The 17,011-nt window shown below is 39.5% G+C and overlaps 2 protein-coding genes across 7 annotated transcripts in view; both read right to left on the reverse strand.

Moving 5' to 3' along the window:
- LOC5505605 (DNA-dependent protein kinase catalytic subunit) overlaps window positions 1–17,011 on the reverse strand; it is a 93,465-nt gene that overhangs the window by 38,523 nt on the left and 37,931 nt on the right. For all 6 annotated transcript variants that reach the window (XM_048720238.1, XM_048720240.1, XM_048720239.1 and 3 more), the window contains 15 exons: window positions 16,231–16,444; window positions 15,253–15,428; window positions 14,589–14,757; window positions 7,751–7,816; window positions 7,543–7,630; window positions 6,916–7,007; window positions 6,352–6,405; window positions 5,881–6,009; window positions 5,433–5,552; window positions 4,993–5,148; window positions 4,460–4,611; window positions 3,967–4,098; window positions 3,423–3,531; window positions 2,863–2,996; window positions 1,953–2,102 (listed from right to left, as the gene is read on the reverse strand). In XM_048720238.1, coding sequence (XP_048576195.1) covers window positions 1,953–2,102; window positions 2,863–2,996; window positions 3,423–3,531; window positions 3,967–4,098; window positions 4,460–4,611; window positions 4,993–5,148; window positions 5,433–5,552; window positions 5,881–6,009; window positions 6,352–6,405; window positions 6,916–7,007; window positions 7,543–7,630; window positions 7,751–7,816; window positions 14,589–14,757; window positions 15,253–15,428; window positions 16,231–16,444 — 1,941 coding nt within the window. The remainder of the gene's footprint in view (window positions 1–1,952; window positions 2,103–2,862; window positions 2,997–3,422; window positions 3,532–3,966; window positions 4,099–4,459; window positions 4,612–4,992; window positions 5,149–5,432; window positions 5,553–5,880; window positions 6,010–6,351; window positions 6,406–6,915; window positions 7,008–7,542; window positions 7,631–7,750; window positions 7,817–14,588; window positions 14,758–15,252; window positions 15,429–16,230; window positions 16,445–17,011) is intronic.
- LOC116613351 (histamine H2 receptor-like) lies at window positions 8,757–11,329 on the reverse strand. Its single transcript, XM_032373950.2, has one exon. It carries the CDS (start codon window positions 10,844–10,846, stop codon window positions 9,872–9,874), a length of 975 nt encoding a protein of 324 aa, XP_032229841.2. The 5' UTR covers window positions 10,847–11,329; the 3' UTR covers window positions 8,757–9,871.

Genomic DNA, 17,011 nt, shown 5'->3' on the forward strand with positions numbered 1-17,011 from the left:
CCCTTTGGTATGTCATACATGTCAAACATTACATTGAGCGCTTTGCTATGCCATACATGTCAAACATTACATTGAGCGCTTTGCTATGCCATACATGTCGAACATTACATTGAGTCCTTTGCTATGCCATACATGTCGAACATGACATTGAGCCCTTTGCTATGCCATACATGTCGAACATGACATTGAGCCCTTTGCTATGCCATACATGACCTCAAACATGACATTGAGCCCTTTGCTATGCCATACATGTCGAACATGACATTGAGCCCTTTGCTATGCCATACATGTCGAACATGACATTGAGCCCTTTGCTATGCCATACTTGTGATCGAACATTACATTGAGCCCTTTGCTATGCCATACATGACCTCAAACATGACATTGAGCCCTTTGCTATGCCATACATGTCGAACATGACATTGAGCCCTTTGCTATGCCATACTTGTGATCGAACATTACATTGAGCCCTTTGCTATGCCATACATGACCTCAAACATGACATTGAGCCCTTTGCTATGCCATACATGTCGAACATGACATTGAGCCCTTTGCTATGCCATACATGTCGAACATGCCATTGAGCCCTTTGCTATGCCATACTTGTGATCGAACATGACATTGAGCCCTTTGCTATGCCATACATGACCTCAAACATGACATTGAGCCCTTTGCTATGCCATACATGTCGAACATGACATTGAGCCCTTTGCTATGCCATGCCTGTGATCGAACATTACATTGAGCCCTTTGCTATGTCATACATGTCCTCGAACATGACATTGATCCCTTTGCTATGCCATACCTGTCGAACATAACATTAAGCCCTTTGCTATGTCATACATGTCCTCGAACATTACATTGAGCGCTTTGCTATGTCATACCTGTGCTCGAACATGACATTGAGCCCTTTGCTATGCCATACATGTCGAACATGACATTGAGCCCTTTGCTATGCCATACATGACCTCAAACATGACATTGAGCCCTTTGCTATGCCATACATGTCGAACATGACATTGAGCCCTTTGCTATGCCATACATGTCGAACATGACATTGAGCCCTTTGCTATGCCATACTTGTGATCGAACATTACATTGAGCCCTTTGCTATGCCATACATGACCTCAAACATGACATTGAGCCCTTTGCTATGCCATACATGTCGAACATGACATTGAGCCCTTTGCTATGCCATACTTGTGATCGAACATTACATTGAGCCCTTTGCTATGCCATACATGACCTCAAACATGACATTGAGCCCTTTGCTATGCCATACATGTCGAACATGACATTGAGCCCTTTGCTATGCCATACATGTCGAACATGCCATTGAGCCCTTTGCTATGCCATACTTGTGATCGAACATGACATTGAGCCCTTTGCTATGCCATACATGACCTCAAACATGACATTGAGCCCTTTGCTATGCCATACATGTCGAACATGACATTGAGCGCTTTGCTATGCCATACATGTCGAACATGACATTGAGCCCTTTGCTATGCCATACTTGTGATCGAACATGACATTAAGCCCTTTGCTATGCCATACCTGTGCTCGAACATGGCATTGAGCCCTTTGCTATGCCATACATGTCGAACATGACATTGAGCCCTTTGCTATGCCATACCTGTGATCGAACATTACATTGAGCCCTTTGCTATGTCATACATGTCGAACATGACATTGATCCCTTTGCTATGCCATACCTGTCGAACATAACATTAAGCCCTTTGCTATGTCCTTTATGTCCTCGAACATTACATTGAGCGCTTTGCTATGTCATACCTGTGCTCGAACATGACATTGAGCCCTTTGCTATGCCATACATGTCGAACATGACATTGAGCCCTTTGCTATGCCATACCTGTCGAACATGACATTAAGCCCTTTGCTATGTTATACATGTCCTCGAACATGACATTGAGCCCTTTGCTAAGCCATACCTGTGCTCGAACATGACATTGAGCCCTTTGCTGCGTAGCTCAGTGAACAAATCAGGAATGTCACTGACGCGGGAGAGGACGATTTCCAGGCACTGCGCTTTGAACACGCCATGGATAGTCGGCAGGTGAAACATAATGTGCTTCATGAACCTGCAAGTAAAGAAGGGAATAAGCAACAGCCGTCACCACTAGGATATTTCATTTTTAAACAGCCTCCGTCAGCCGCCATTTTGCCATCCAAGCAAAGACCCAAGTGTGAAATGCTTCCATTTCCATCGGCTGATTTGGGGAAGCTAATGCGATATTTTCGAATGAATTTGGAAAATAAAGTATTAAACTTTGTTTTTAGATGATTATTTCGAGATTGTAGCACATTATGTGCCTTCCAATATTAAATTCAAAAAAAAAACAATTAAGGTGTGGCTGACAAGGGAACATTGACCATTTATTAGATACTTTTAAGTCTATTCAGAGAGAAGTGCTGAACATCATTTCCCAGACTAAAAATAAAATGAGTCCTCAAAACGTTTAGCCAATATCATAGAATATCATGCGTACGTAGTATTCAGTAAGCCACACATGAAAGATTTAGTACCAGCTGCTCTCCACATCTATCGTTTTACCAAAAGACTAAGACAGTTAAGCACCATGACTAAAGTGCGATAAAAATTAACTTCCTAACATGGCCTAAATCAGTCCTGAATCAGCCACCCTAAAATATCTGTCGTTTAGATTCCTGTTTTGGTTTTTTCTAAACGCAAATTAAGCAAAATTGGAGGACCAGTATCCTGCCATTGTAAAAAAAACTGAAGCAACCCAGGGAAGGTGCCAGTGTTGTTTGATTCCTATATTTTAGCAGAATACTGGGCCATCCACTGTAGTCAGCAGAGGGGTGGATAGCGTGACTAACCTGTCCACTATTCGTGGGTAGTTAAGTTGTAGTCTATGCACACAGGTGATGAATTTGCCGATGTCTTTACCCCCTTTGGTTGCCATAGGGGAGAGCTTCGCCTCCACCAATGCAATCAAACTACACTCAGTGACCTGTAGGGAAAGCATGAGGTTTGTCGCGTGTCTGTATTCCAAGAGACGTTTACAGAAGGACATTGATTGATATTAAGTACCATTTGTTACTGGGAGACTAAGAAAAGGAGCTTTTCGTCACTACATACTTGTAGTACATACTGTGCCAGATACAAACTCTTCGTGCAACCTTCATAACCTTCCTGTTCATGTAACCTAATCAGCAGAAGAAGACTTAACGAGACGTTTTATACTCAGTCTTATCTCTTCTATATCCTTGAATATCATAAACATCATAGTACAAAAATATATGCTGGTTTTGAGTAACTAATCAATAACTAAAACTATTACTGCCAAATGATAGCAGGATACGACGTCAACAAGCACATATCTCACTACCAGACAGCTGTTAGTTTATGTCTTAAATATGAACCAATAGACACAAACCTTGCGCTCCTCGATCAGGTACTTCATCAGCATACCGCTGACCTCTGCCGCGGGCGCATGGACATCTTTGTACTTGAAAGTGAGGTTGTCTGACAGTGCTGTATAAAACCTTTTTAAAAACAGAATGGAATAAATTATTCACAGCCTGGTGAGGCGACTTGCGATAAGAGATCACTTGACTTTTAGGGTGGCAAACATAAAGAATGTCATCAACTTCTCCTTTATTATGTTTATCATTGAAAATACAGCGGTACAAAAAAAAAACGAGCGGTACGTTATAAACGATATTTAGCCGATGGAAATGGATGCCTTTTGTGACTCGGCATTGAGCGCGACCATAAAAGGGTGGCGTGTTGGCCTTCTTTAAGCGTGCTCCGGCTTTTATAGGCAAAATAATGACAACAAAAATATTATTCAGCGTTTACGATTAGCAATAAACTTTGGATGTCAGAAAGGCTGATTTAACAACAATTTGTTTTTCGTCGGTCTCTGCCGTGACAGCCGCAAACATTTCTGCGTTGATTTTAGCGTTAATATTACTCACGTGTTCTCATCAACAGACGAGTCACTGCTGAATGGATGAATCTTGTTTGCAAGGACAACTCCGAGCAGCTGGATCCCAGTAGCGTTGTCTTTCTTATCAGGGTGAGGGTTTGAAAGTGCTTCGTATATCACCCTAGAAGAAGGTTTCAAAAATTACTCTAAATGACACACTGCGAAAACAGCATTCAGCAGAAAAGGAGACAGGAGCCACAAAGTGAAGTTTTCGTGGCGATAGAAAACAATAAAGAAGTAGTATATAGGGTAGAATCGCGAAATGTACTGAGGAGATTTTCGCGAAAATTAAGAGACGCGAAAATAAAGAAGAATAAGATACTAGTATTAACACCTCCCAGCATGCACATGGGTCGTTTCATTCATATCGATACATGGATTCTCACATTACAACACAAGTTGAAGTGGGGTGAAGTGTACAATTTTTCTTCCATCATGAGCATATCAGCGGACAAGCTCGTTTCTTAGCAGTTGGTACGTACTTTGTGGGGACGGTGATCCGCTCTCGCCACACCTCGACCATCGTCTTGACTATCTCCAGATTGTTCTTAAACACCGCGCGGTTCTCATGGTGGGTCCTGCGCATGACCGTTTGCAGAAGACGGCTGGCCAGATGGCGATCGCCATATGAGTCCTAAGGAGCAGCAACGATAAAATCATATAGACTATAGTTAACAACATTAACAAATTAATGTTATTTTGCGTATGCTGTCAGCTCGAGATGTGGAATTCGAATAGACTTAAAGGCTCTCGTACGTCAAAGCCCTTCAATTTACCTTATTGGCAGGGCCGTGTTCCTAGAAAGCAGGTTAACGCTAACCCAGGGATGAATGCCCTTTTTATTCAATCAACTGCTGTATTCATCTCTGGGTTAGCGCTGTCCTTGCTTTCTAGAAACCGGCCCCAAATGGAAATAATATTTTCTTAAGACTTCAGATCACTAAAACTCGTAGTGGGATAAACCCCAAAGAAATTTTACAACCAAAATCACGTGGAGACTAGAGCATTACTTTACCTCTGGGATGGCTGTGGTAGCCCAGGAGAGAATAGTGACTAGCAGGTCGACCACGAAGTAGTTAAGTCCTCGTTTATTCTCGCCTTCTTCCTCGATAAGTTTGAGAATTAGTTCCATAAGTGGGGACAACCAAAACCGTGCGTAAGGCTCAAATACCTGAAACGAGCTATTCATTTAGGAAATGACAGGGAATGTAAAGTAAAAGAAAAGAGTAAAAAGCACAATTATGAGATACTTTAATCAAGAAACCTGTACTGTACTTGCACAAGCAAACCTTTGTTTGTTAGCTAAAATATTACTATAACTTTATACCTCTTTACCTGTTCTTTGTAACACCAGTGTGGTTTTTAAAAATAAGGGTGACTTTTTCGCAAAAACATTCTCGTTTCCTAGGGTACAAAACAAGTCAAACAATAACTCTTTTTTTGTCAATTACATACCTGGGATTGATTGATGATAACCTTCGCGATAAACAGCTGGATGTTGAGGTGCGTTTCAAAGTTCGTGAGTTTCTTGTGCAAAGCGCTCATCCAAGATGGCATGTCTTTAGGAAGCGCTCCCTGAAAACAAGTGGACGTGGGATTTGAAAAACAGCGAACACGCAATACTCACAATGAACACTAAGGACAGACCTAGAATGAACCGAAACGAGGAATTCTAATGGGAGAAAGGAAAAGGGGAAATTTAGGCTTAAATTACGTACGTTTAAGCTAGGACCAACAGGAAACCTACAGCATAAATGGATAATGTTTTACATATCTATCAAAAGTTGCTGCGCTATGGCACCAAATTAATGAAACTATGAACCCTTCGTACTCATTGGGGAGAGATAGTCTTCCTTTTGTAGCTGTGCAAGAAACAGACTGTGCAGTAGCCACCCATTTATACCTTATCTGGTTGTGGAGATATGTTACTCTCCTTCATGTGCGTGAGCAAGGAGCAAATTTTTGTCAGACATTCGTGTGAATTGAGCTCGTCCATCTCTACATCTTCACCAATTTCATAAGAGTCTTCCCCCTTTAAATAACAAAAATAAGAAGTGACAATGTATTACTAAGGGGGCAGTCTCAGTAAAAATTAAAAAGAAACGAAACGAAAAAAAGATGCTAATACTATGGAGCATGTTCTTATTTAACGGTCTCATTCTAATGCTAAGGCATAAAATAACACAAGGCATAGAATGACATCATTTAGGTCATTATTCTCGTAGTACGCTTCCCATAACTCTTTTCACAAGTCCGCGATACTGAATGCTAGCAATACGATACAATGTCACGATGTTACGATGTCACGCCAGTCGGACACAAAGGTTGTTCGGACTTTACGGAAGAGGCATGAGTGACGTCATGACGCACTTACTTCGTACTGGTTGTCTGATGCTTGTACCTTCGTGATGTCTGTAGCAGAGAATGCCTAGAGAATGAAAATAAAATAGACTATCTTCAAAACCTGCGAGAGTCACAGTTAGAAATGACATCTATACATGGTACACAATCAAGTTATCACACATTGCCACGTAATAAGGTGTTGTTCTTGTGTTTTACACAAAAGACTGATGAACAATGTCATATTCAGCATTATAACCTGTGCAACGTTTATCAGTAATCGTGTTTATAACGAGGGCGAGGATTACTTGTAATCAAAAGGTTTACTTTGACTTGTTTTGAACTAGTTTATTAGCAAGCTTACCTGTCCGTTAAAGCTAGTTTAACATGTTTACCTGTACTGGTTTTTAACTAGTTTAACACACTTACCCACCTGTCCGTTTAAGCTAGTTTAACATGTTTACCTGTGCTGGTTTTGAACTAGTTTAACAGGCTTATCCACCTGTCCGTTTTGGATAGTTTAACATGTTTACCTGGACTTGTTTTGAACTAGTTGATCAGGCTTACCCGTCCGTTTTAAATAGTTTATTATGTTTACCTGGACTGGTGTAGAGAAGTCGAACTGACTGACTTCTTCACTCAAGCTGCTATCGGCGAGATACTGAGACGACAGATAACGCACAGACCGACCTGGAAGGAGAAATAAATCCGGGATTCTTGTTATCAACTTTACGAGCAAAAAGCTCATAATTTCTTTATTTCTATTTAGTTTATTAATCGTAAGGTTGGTGTCCAATATGAGACGAGTCCCGGTTGCACCTTCTCTTTTGAGTTCACTTTTCTGTTTTGTATGTTCTTGTACTGTATTATCTCTGAATTTACAGTAAAGATTAGTTTTTTTTCTGTTTTACATTAGAACAAAAGGCGCTTTACCTTAGGAGAAAGGATTGTTTTACCCTGAGAAAAAGGGGTGCTTTTACCTGGGACAAAAGGTGCGTTACCCTGGGAGAAAGAGGTGCTTTACCCTGGGATAAAGAGGTGCTTTACCCAAGGAGAAAGGGGTGCTTTTCCCTCGAAAAAAGATGATTTACCTTGGGACAAAAGATGCTTTCCCCTGGGATAAATTTGTGCTTTACCCTAGTAGAAGGGGGTGCTTTATCCTCGAAAAAAGGTGATTTACCTTGGGACAAAAGGTGCTTTCCCCTGGGAGAAATAGGTAATTTACCTTGAGACAAAGCTTCCTCCACCTGATCACTTTGCACTCGGGCGTTTATCCTGATTGACGTCATCTGCTTCTTCCTCTCAAGCGGTGTCTATAGCATAGCACAACTATGAAGCATCAACCCATCTTGTGTACAATCTTACCTCCTTATCACAATGATAATGTAGCAAATAGGCAAATAAAATAATAAAGGATATGTGAGAGTACATACCGACAGTTCGACCTCAAACTCATATTTCCTGTCCGTATCAATCAGATTATCCAGGAGGAACTGGCCCTGGGAATTCACAAGAGCAGAGTAAGAAAGAAGATGATGAAGCCCCCCCAATAAAGAAGGGAGTCATGAAACCTCAAAGGCGAACATAACGGAGAACACTTTATCGTTCCTTAGGCGTGAGACTAATGGATCGTTGCAGCAATATAAGACATTTTAGTGCCGCTAGGGATATAGACTAAGGATGTATTATTTTCTAAAAGAATTAAAAAAAAGTGAATATAACCCCAACACGTATAGAGAATCACAAGATTCGGAAATGTATTCTTAAAAAATGTTTTAATTGGAAATTACTAAACAAATCCGCTCAAAAACTGGAATCACGAAATATCATCAATTAAAAAATGACAATCTACATGTAACTAAAATAAGGGAAAAGTTGGTGTGCCGAGGGTGACGAGCCGAGGTTACTGCCGACTTCTCAACCACACATGTCAAGGGAAATTCGGCCCCTCACATGTAATAGGTTTTTTTTTTCAAGATGGAACGAAATGAAAAGCTTTCATAGAATCCCATTCCAAAATGTTTTTAAGGGAGAGTACATTTTGAAATATGTGTCGTAAAAAAAAACATTCTTGAAAGGGGGACGTAAACCCGTGCCTTCTGCACTTAAAAACTACAAGATTCTCTTACGATTTACACATTTGTGTTCAGGCTAATTTTGTTTTCGAAAACATTACAGCGGAGTTTCGTGAGAACAAGTGTCAATTCAGTGCAGCCACATACGTGTTTCTTTAAGTCGGTCGAGGCAGTCAAATAATTTGAACATTAATTATAAAAATAATTTCTTTCTTTCAGTGTCACATTATGTCACATTAAACAGTCTCTGTCAGAGAATTAGGAAACAACAACAAAAAGGCGCATTTAGAGGGGGATGGGGTAGGGAGGGATTAGCCTTCACGCCTGACAATCGAGTAAGCATTCCTGCTATATGAATATGTAATACGTTATAAAAAGATACATTTTATTGCTCAAAAATAATATATAGCATATAAACATAAGTAATCATCCGACAACTTAATAAATAGTAGAGGTGTGACCTTATTTCTCTAAACATTGCTCTAAACATGCTCCTTTTTTTTTTTGGTCCGCGGAAATCTTATAATCGTTTAATCGCTGAAATCGCATAATCGGTTAAGACATATTAATAAAACGTCACTAGCAGACCGTGTTTTTTATGACATTTTCTATCATTCTTTTCCTTTAAATTAATAAACCACTAATGGTATTTTACGTGTCTGTCATGTTACACACCTATTTCAAGAAATGTTCACCGTGCAAGCGGCAAATGGCAGTTCTACGACCGATCGGCTCCATGCATCTCATTATATTTCAATCGAGTGAAGGAGAACATGGATCAATCATAGAATAGTTAATTAAAGACTATCGATGTGTAGCTCTGGCATCGCTGGAGTTCATTTATAAGAATCTTTCGGTCTTAAAAGGAGCTTTCGCTATTTGCAGACATTTTTTTTGACCAGGTGTATATTTTTACAGACGCGCTCGGCTAAGCAAATCAGCTTTATTTATTTCCGTTTCAAAGGAATAACAGAATACACATACACAAAGGGGAGTATCTTGTTTTCCTATTATCAATATTCTCATTCATATCAAATTAGGGTTTTCATCTTAATAAGAAGCGCGCATTGACAATTTACCGTCGCACTTTTGACGAAAAAAACCAAAAACAATAAATATTTGTCAAGCATCGTGTCGTTAAAAGCAAACATGCGTTTCTTTGGTCTCATCTCTAGCCTCGAGAATGCCATAAAGAAGCGAAGACGTGACAAGCCTAACACATTCATCAAGCAACACCGTTTCCATTTCTCCATTGGTTCAAGAGTACTTTGGAAATCCAATATATTTTTTTCTATTAAAATAAAAAGCACCCGAAAAACCTTATTATTACAACTCATGGCAAAAAATACAATATAAAAAAATACATAAATATAACTAGTTTGGCTCCTACTTGCTCCGTGGATTAGCTTGTCAACATTTGTACAAAATCCTACATTTATTCGCGGTAAACTCGTTATGCTGACCGTCGATTAAGGCATACTAAAGTTGTGTGCTTAAATCAGTACCTCTAAGAACCGGTGGAATAGACACTTTGTTCGGAGTTATTGCAAAGAAGGAGCCTATAGCTGAAGGGCCTGCCCTGGTGCGGCAAGGAGGTCCACAGTATGTGACTGTACTCTTTTTGCATCCCAGGAACTTAAGTACAGCATCCCGGAAGCTTTCGCTTCTCCATGCGTAAATAAGAGGGTTCATAGCTGACGCACAGGACATAAGTGAGAAGGACCACTCCACTGCTAGTTTACTCGGCGTATTCACCATCAAGACGATGGTGATGGGTAGGAATGACACCACGAAGGACCCCGCGAGTATCGCAGTCGTCTTTGCGGTTGTGTTCACCTTATTGATCGCGGCCAGTCGATAGTTGTAGGTTAGGGACTCTGCTTGTGAGATGACCTTGTTTCTCTGCTTCCTCGCGATCAAGTAGATCTTGAGATACATGATGATAAAGACAAGGATTGATGCAAGACGTATGTAAGGCGTTGCGACCCTGAAAACAGTGAAGGTACGGAGGAGACCCTCAATAAGGGAGACGGCCCATACAACGCCAATAGTGATCTGGATCTTTTCCTGAGTTATCATAGCCTCGTAGTGGAAAGGGTAGAGCACGGCAACCATGCGATTACTAGTCAAACAAAGCAGGTTATTCAACGAGGCATAGAGTGAAGTGGACGTGAGCACGAAGTAGAAGACTTGAAACTGCGGGTTAGAGTAGCCATTTAGGCTCAGTACGTACGTAGGCTGCGACACCATACAAACAAGCAGATCGGCAATAGAGAGACTGGCTATGAAACAGTTCATCCCAAACCGAAGGTGAGAGTTCCTGTATATGACAACACAAACGAGAATGTTCCCGACGATTCCAATCAAGATAAAGACAACGTTAACTGAGGAGAGTAGGCCAATTGTCGAAGCACTCAAAGCAGCTCCCTCGATGGTTGAACGGTCCGCTGCCATTTTACACCAAAAGATGTCAGACGATTAGGTCACAAAAACACACTGTCAGACACTTCCTTCTTGACTTTCTGCCGGCCCTTGAAATAAACCCGTCTTATACCTTCCACAAAAAGTTAACTTCAGAAAATATTTATCTTCATTAAAAGCTTAGACTAGAGTGTCGAATGCTGCCTCAAATTGTCTAGGATTGGAACCGTCGATTATGTCAACAGGATCTTCTGCGAAAACCTGGAAACTGTGAGCTTAAATAGTGACGTCTTTCAGTCGTTATGTCACCAACCGTTACAAAGTTAACGGTTTCTAAAATAAGGTTTATTTCGAGTGGATTTGCGCACAGTGTTCAGTGTAGCCACAATGACGGCATTACCCGATATATGTTGGCCCCATGTTGTGTCGAGAAGAAGAAGCCTATCCTTGTGAGCAAGTATTTCGGTTTGTCTTGTTTGTTTGTTTGTTTGTTCGTTCGTTCGTTTGTTCGTTCGTTCGTTTGCTCGTTTGTTTGTTTGTTTGTTTGTTTGTTTGTTTGTTTGTTTGTTTGTTTGTTTGTTTGTTTGTTTGTTTGTTTGTTTGTTTGTTCGTTCGTTCGTTTGTTCGTTCGTTCGTTTGCTTGTTTGTTTGTTTGTTTGTTTGCTCGTTTGTTTGTTTGCTCGTTTGTTTGCTCGTTTGTTTGTTTGTTTGTTTGTTTGTTTGTTTGTTTGTTTGTTTGTTTGTTTGTTTGTTTGTTTGTTTGTTTGTTTGTTTGTTTGTTTGTTTGTTTGTTTGTTTGTTTGTTTGTTTGGACTGTAAGCAAGGCAGATGTTAAATTTGTACGCAAGACAGTCCTAGCCAAGAAGTATGTATTCCCTTGGCGTATTTTGTCGAATAAAGCAATAAGCAAGAAAGGACAAGAAGGTCGTTAATTCCGTTCTCCGCGGTGGTCAAGATTATTAAACAATCTAGCTGTGCACCTTAGCAAAGGTGCAAGCGTGGAATATTCCTTCAATAGGAGGATGAGGTCAGAATAAATTGCTTCATTTTGTTCTTGAACAGTAAACCCAACGTCTGTCACGTGCAAAGCTTAAGGGAAAAAGTAAGCATTCCTCCTTTAAAGAAACACTCACCCTTTTCTTGCCCTTTGTTACTATAAGAAACAAATTTGCATCATAAATTATACGGTCTCTATAGCCGTTTTAGTGAGGCCAGAAAAGCGACTGAGAATTAAAACAACGCTAAAAAGGTTTTGTTTCAGCTGCACCATTATCAACGAGTAATTATCCAATTGTTCACTCTTCCTCTGCATATAAAAGACAAGCTTACGTCTCTCAAAAGGCTGCCAGTATTAGTGTATCAAAAATTATTTTTTTAATATCTCCCCAAGAACGATCTTGCAGCTCATTCTGATATTTCAGGGAACCGTAGCCAGTATTTTGCTGTAGGATTTTTGCAGAACGGTGACTGTTCATTTTTCTTTATCGAAAGATATTTTGCTTATGTAATAGTTTTAACAATGCGTCTTCATTAAGCAGCTGATTCACAGAATATATTATTGGCATTTTAAAAAGTTATTAAATGCTTTGCAAACGCTTCATTCTTTATGTCCATTACGCAAATTGCTCTCTGACGGCCGAACCCACACAACTTGTTATTAAAACCGACAACAGGATAGCTCCTATTTTGTAAGTCCGCGGAAGTACCCGATTCTACCACCATTAAGGAAACAGTATAGTTCATTAAAAGAACAAAGCCGTATGTTTAAATAAAATAATTTTCGAACACATTTTCATTTATTTAGTTTCCTAATATCCCTTTTCTACTCCTTGCGAGTGTTGTGTGTTGTATCAAATAATAATAATAATAATAATAATAATAATAATAATAATAATAATAATAATAATAATAATAATAATAATAATAATAATAATAATAATAATAATAATAATAATAATAATAATAATAATAATAATAATAATAAAAAGAATCAACGGCTAAGAATACCAAAGCGTAGGTCAAATTACAGAGTGCATTTAGAAAAAAAAAAACTTTTTCAATCGAGCGGTCTTTGCTGGCTCTTTCTAAAACAATTAGGTTGGAAGGGGATAACGGTTCAGTTATTTAGGCCTTGGCATTTCTATATTTTCATAAGCATAATGTTGCATAAAAAAATAAAAATAACTATATAGATATCATAATATAAAAAAAGTAACAAATAAAATAGTGGCAAATAATAACAAAAACTGAATACGTATCATTATATAAAAAACAGTCACGAATAATAAAAAAACAAAAAGGTGAAGGAAAACGTCCGTTCCACAGGTATTATTCAGTAGGTTATTATTGGTCGTCCTATTGTTAATTACAAAGTTATTCGGCGCAGAGAATTAGCAATTTCGTAGAACTGCCATTTGCCAATCGCCATTTGCCATTTGCAATGACAACCTTTATTGAAATAGGTGTTTTATTCTTTTCCTGTATTTTGATGGTGAAGGAAACATAACTGGATAAAATGAGGGCTAAAATAAATAAATAACTATTCCGCTCGAATGCAAATTGGCAACCGTTATTAAAATAAAATAAAAAACTCAACGCTGCTTCAAAGAACGTAATATCCAACTGTTGTATTTTGCATGAAAATTGTCCTTTTAAACGTCGCCTTTTCAAGGGGAAGAAACAGTAATAAAAATCCGCATTACCTCTCATTTTAAGCAAACTGGCATTAAGGAAACTAGAGAATGGACTTGGTTTGCTTAAATTTTATGGGGGGGTCGCGTTTTTACACATTTAGTAAAAGAGGCAGAAGTTGGAAATTCTGTAAGTTTTCTTTTATTCCGGCAAGTCGATTGCAGTGATCGATTCAGTATACCAGGCGATACAACGGTATATTCGATATTTCGACACGATATCACGTATCCCAACCAGTCAAGTATTCCACGTTTAAATTGGGACTGGATTGTAAAAAAAGAAAAAAACAAGTTCGGGCCTAAAATGCTAAGGAAATAACGCCATGAAAAAGAAATTATAGAAAAAAACTGGATGGCGAATAGACTGTGCAATTTGAATTCAAAAGCAAATAGAAAACATTAAGGAAATGTACTGAGATTTCCTACAATAATAGGAAGAAAGAGTTTCTTAAAAACTCGCTTATTGTTGGGGCGAAATTGTCTCGCCTACGAAGCCTTGTCTGCTTTCAGTTTTCTTAATGGGCTCGCAGCTAAGGCGGGAGTGTTTTACTGAATAGGCCACTTGAAGAAGTTTACCTCAGGGAAGACGCTAGTCTTCACAACACCAGATGTTTGCAGCAAATTATTGACGTACATATGACGTCAGGAAAAATGCTGATATCATTTAAAACAATGTGTTATTATCCTTTCCCTTGTAGCAGAGGTATCAAACATTCATATGAAACACTATGGGAGCGGAGCGGCAGTGTTAGATCCTGGGGATGCCTTTAGGGTAACTTGTGTATTTCAAAATAGGGAGGCGAATTTCTTTCACTCACGAGCGTTTTAGTGAGGCATAGAATTGTCGCTTTGCCCCCATAGTGTCCCATTAGAATGTCGCCATTTTATACTCCCGCTCAATGGTCACAAAAAAACATCCATTTCCATCGAAAAATTCAAGCAGGTAACCATGATATTTTCAATCAAATATCAACAATAACATATCAGACTTTATTCGTAGATTGTTTCCTTTCGAATAAACCGCTGTGTGTTTTTTTAATAATAAACAATAACAAAGTGGGTGATTGACATTCTTGAAAGCTTACCTTGACTGGGTTTTCGTTGAAGAGGAAAGCTGTGTAGAATTTTAGCTCTGTCTGTGTGCAGGATATTAGCGCTAGAAGCGCGTTGTATGCTGCACAGTGCAGCTGTCTTCTAAGCTCAAAAGCGACAGTCTCTCCTCGCATGTCCTCGCTCTTGGCAGCATGGGCGCTCCTAGCACATGGCAGAAAAACAGAAAAGAGAAAACATTTCAAAACATTAAATAGTAAAGGTAGAAAAAAAGACACAAATTGAACAATCTTAAAAACCGAAATTTATATAGCAAAGAGTGAAGTCAAGTCAATTGCAAATAGACATAGCCTCAGCCTGGTAAGCTTTTTTTAATATAATGTATAGTCACTTTGTGATAGCTTTTGTGAGTTCCAGTGAACTCTATAAAACCTTGGTGACAGTCTTGGTAAGCTTCATTTTAATACTGAAAAACTCACTTGGTAAAGCCTTAAAAGCACTTGTGAATTATATGTATACAGTTCTCACCAAGTCGGATGACCTTGGAAAACAATAATCGCTTGTTGTAAGCCTTTTTGAGATCCTTATATGAATACTATGTTTACTTACTTCGTGAAAGTCTTGAATTCATTATAAATAAATACTCGCTTGTTGATAGGGGCTTTTTTTAAGATAACTTAAGAATACTATGCGACTCACTTGGTGATAGCCTTGGTGAGCTCTTTGCCTGTGTTGTCATTTGGGCAATATGCTAAGTTGATGGAAGACTGGGGACTGTTCAGTTCTGCTTTACCCAATCGACTGTACAGAACTTCAATCATACGAAACGCGCACATCTTAGACACAAGCTGGCTCTCAAACCCTGGGTCATACGTCTACAAGAAAATTAATAGAACTCAAGAAAAACATATGTCAGAAATGGCTGCACATCACAAGTAACAAGTAGACATATTACAGTGGTCGGTTCCTGAAAGGCCGATTATAGCGCTAAGCTGTTGATACATTTGCCGTAACCTATGGATGACTAATCCGATGATAAGTTCAGCTCCCGAAAGACCGGATGGCGCTTAGCCCTGAGTTAATTTTTGAGTAAAAACTTAGTCCAAGATGGAAAGCATTGTCATGATCATTAGAATTGCACGGCTTCCTAAACTTAGCAGAAAAACTATCATTGTGAAAAATGCGAAACTCAAGCGACTACCAATATTGAGAACTAAGGGACTATTGGTTTACTATTGGAGTCATAAGACGAATTAAACAGTTCGGTAGTCGCATCGGTGTTGAAATCTCGTTGTAAACATTTTTGACAATGAAATAAAAGTAGATACAGGGCGTACAGATATTTTACGGCTTCTTTAGGGAAAACATATCCACCACGATAGGGAAAATTTTAGTTCTTACTTTTTGTTGTTTTACAAAGTCGTCAGAGTGAATTGTACTCGTCAAACCAGTTTTTTGCTCGCTCGTCCGTTAAGATGGCCATTGTCGAGGTTAAGTTATCAGAAGGTTAGCTATCCTATGGATAGCGAATTTTAACCTGAAGCTGGGCGCTACTCTTGGGATAAATTAACCCATCCTTTCAGGCCTATAAGCAACCATGCGCAATGTTATGTCTCGAAATACCAAAATTTTCAGCTTCATTAAAGGGAACTGTACAGGACTCCGGTCTAGCAATACCTTCAGCTGCTTAGCTTCAATAATTTCCATGATCTCCTTGACGTGACTACTAAAGAACTCTGACACGCCTGCCTTGGATGCGTTACAGAGGAGCGTGACTGATACTCGATCTAGTACGGCAAGCCGCACGTTACTCGTGTGGTCACGCTCGTTTGTAAAGATTCGATACGTGACATCCACAGCACCTTTCACTAGAGATGAAGATGGTGCAAGTCTAGATAGGAAATACGTGGTTAATAGTCAGCAAGCAAGTCCTTCAAGAAAAGGGTGTCAGGGTAAGGTAGATAAGGGTTGGGGTAAGGGTAAGGTAGATAAGGGTTGGGGTAAGGGTAAGGAAGATAAGGGTTGGTGTAAGGGTAAGGTAGATAAGGGTTGGAGTAAGGGTAAGGAAGATAAAGGTTGGGGTAAGGGTAAGGTAGATAAGGGTTGGGGTAAGGGTAAGGTAGATAAAGGTTGGAGTAAGGGTAAGGTAGATAAGGGTTGGGGTAAGGGTAACGTAGATAAGGGTTGGGGTAAGGGTAAGGTAGATAAAGGTTGGGGTAAGGGTAAGGTAGATAAGGGTTGGGGTAAGGGTAAAGTAGATAAAGGTTGGGGTAAGGGTAAGGTAGATAAGGGTTGGGGTAAGGGTAAGGTAGATAAGGGTTGGGGTAAGGGTAAGGTAGATAAGGGTTGGGGTAAGGGTTAGGTAGATAAGGGTTGGGGTAAGGGTAAGGTAGATAAGGGTTGGGGTAAGGGTAAGGTAGATAAGGGTTGGGGTAAGGGTAAGGTAGATAAGGGTTGG

This window comes from Nematostella vectensis, chromosome 12 (assembly GCF_932526225.1).
Source record: "Nematostella vectensis chromosome 12, jaNemVect1.1, whole genome shotgun sequence".
NCBI lineage: Eukaryota > Metazoa > Cnidaria > Anthozoa > Actiniaria > Edwardsiidae > Nematostella > Nematostella vectensis.

Bases quoted from the DNA above. Each gene is read 5' to 3' on its own strand.
- LOC116613351 (XM_032373950.2), bottom strand. From the start codon at position 10,846: ATGGCAGCGGACCGTTCAACCATCGAGGGAGCTGCTTTGAGTGCTTCG.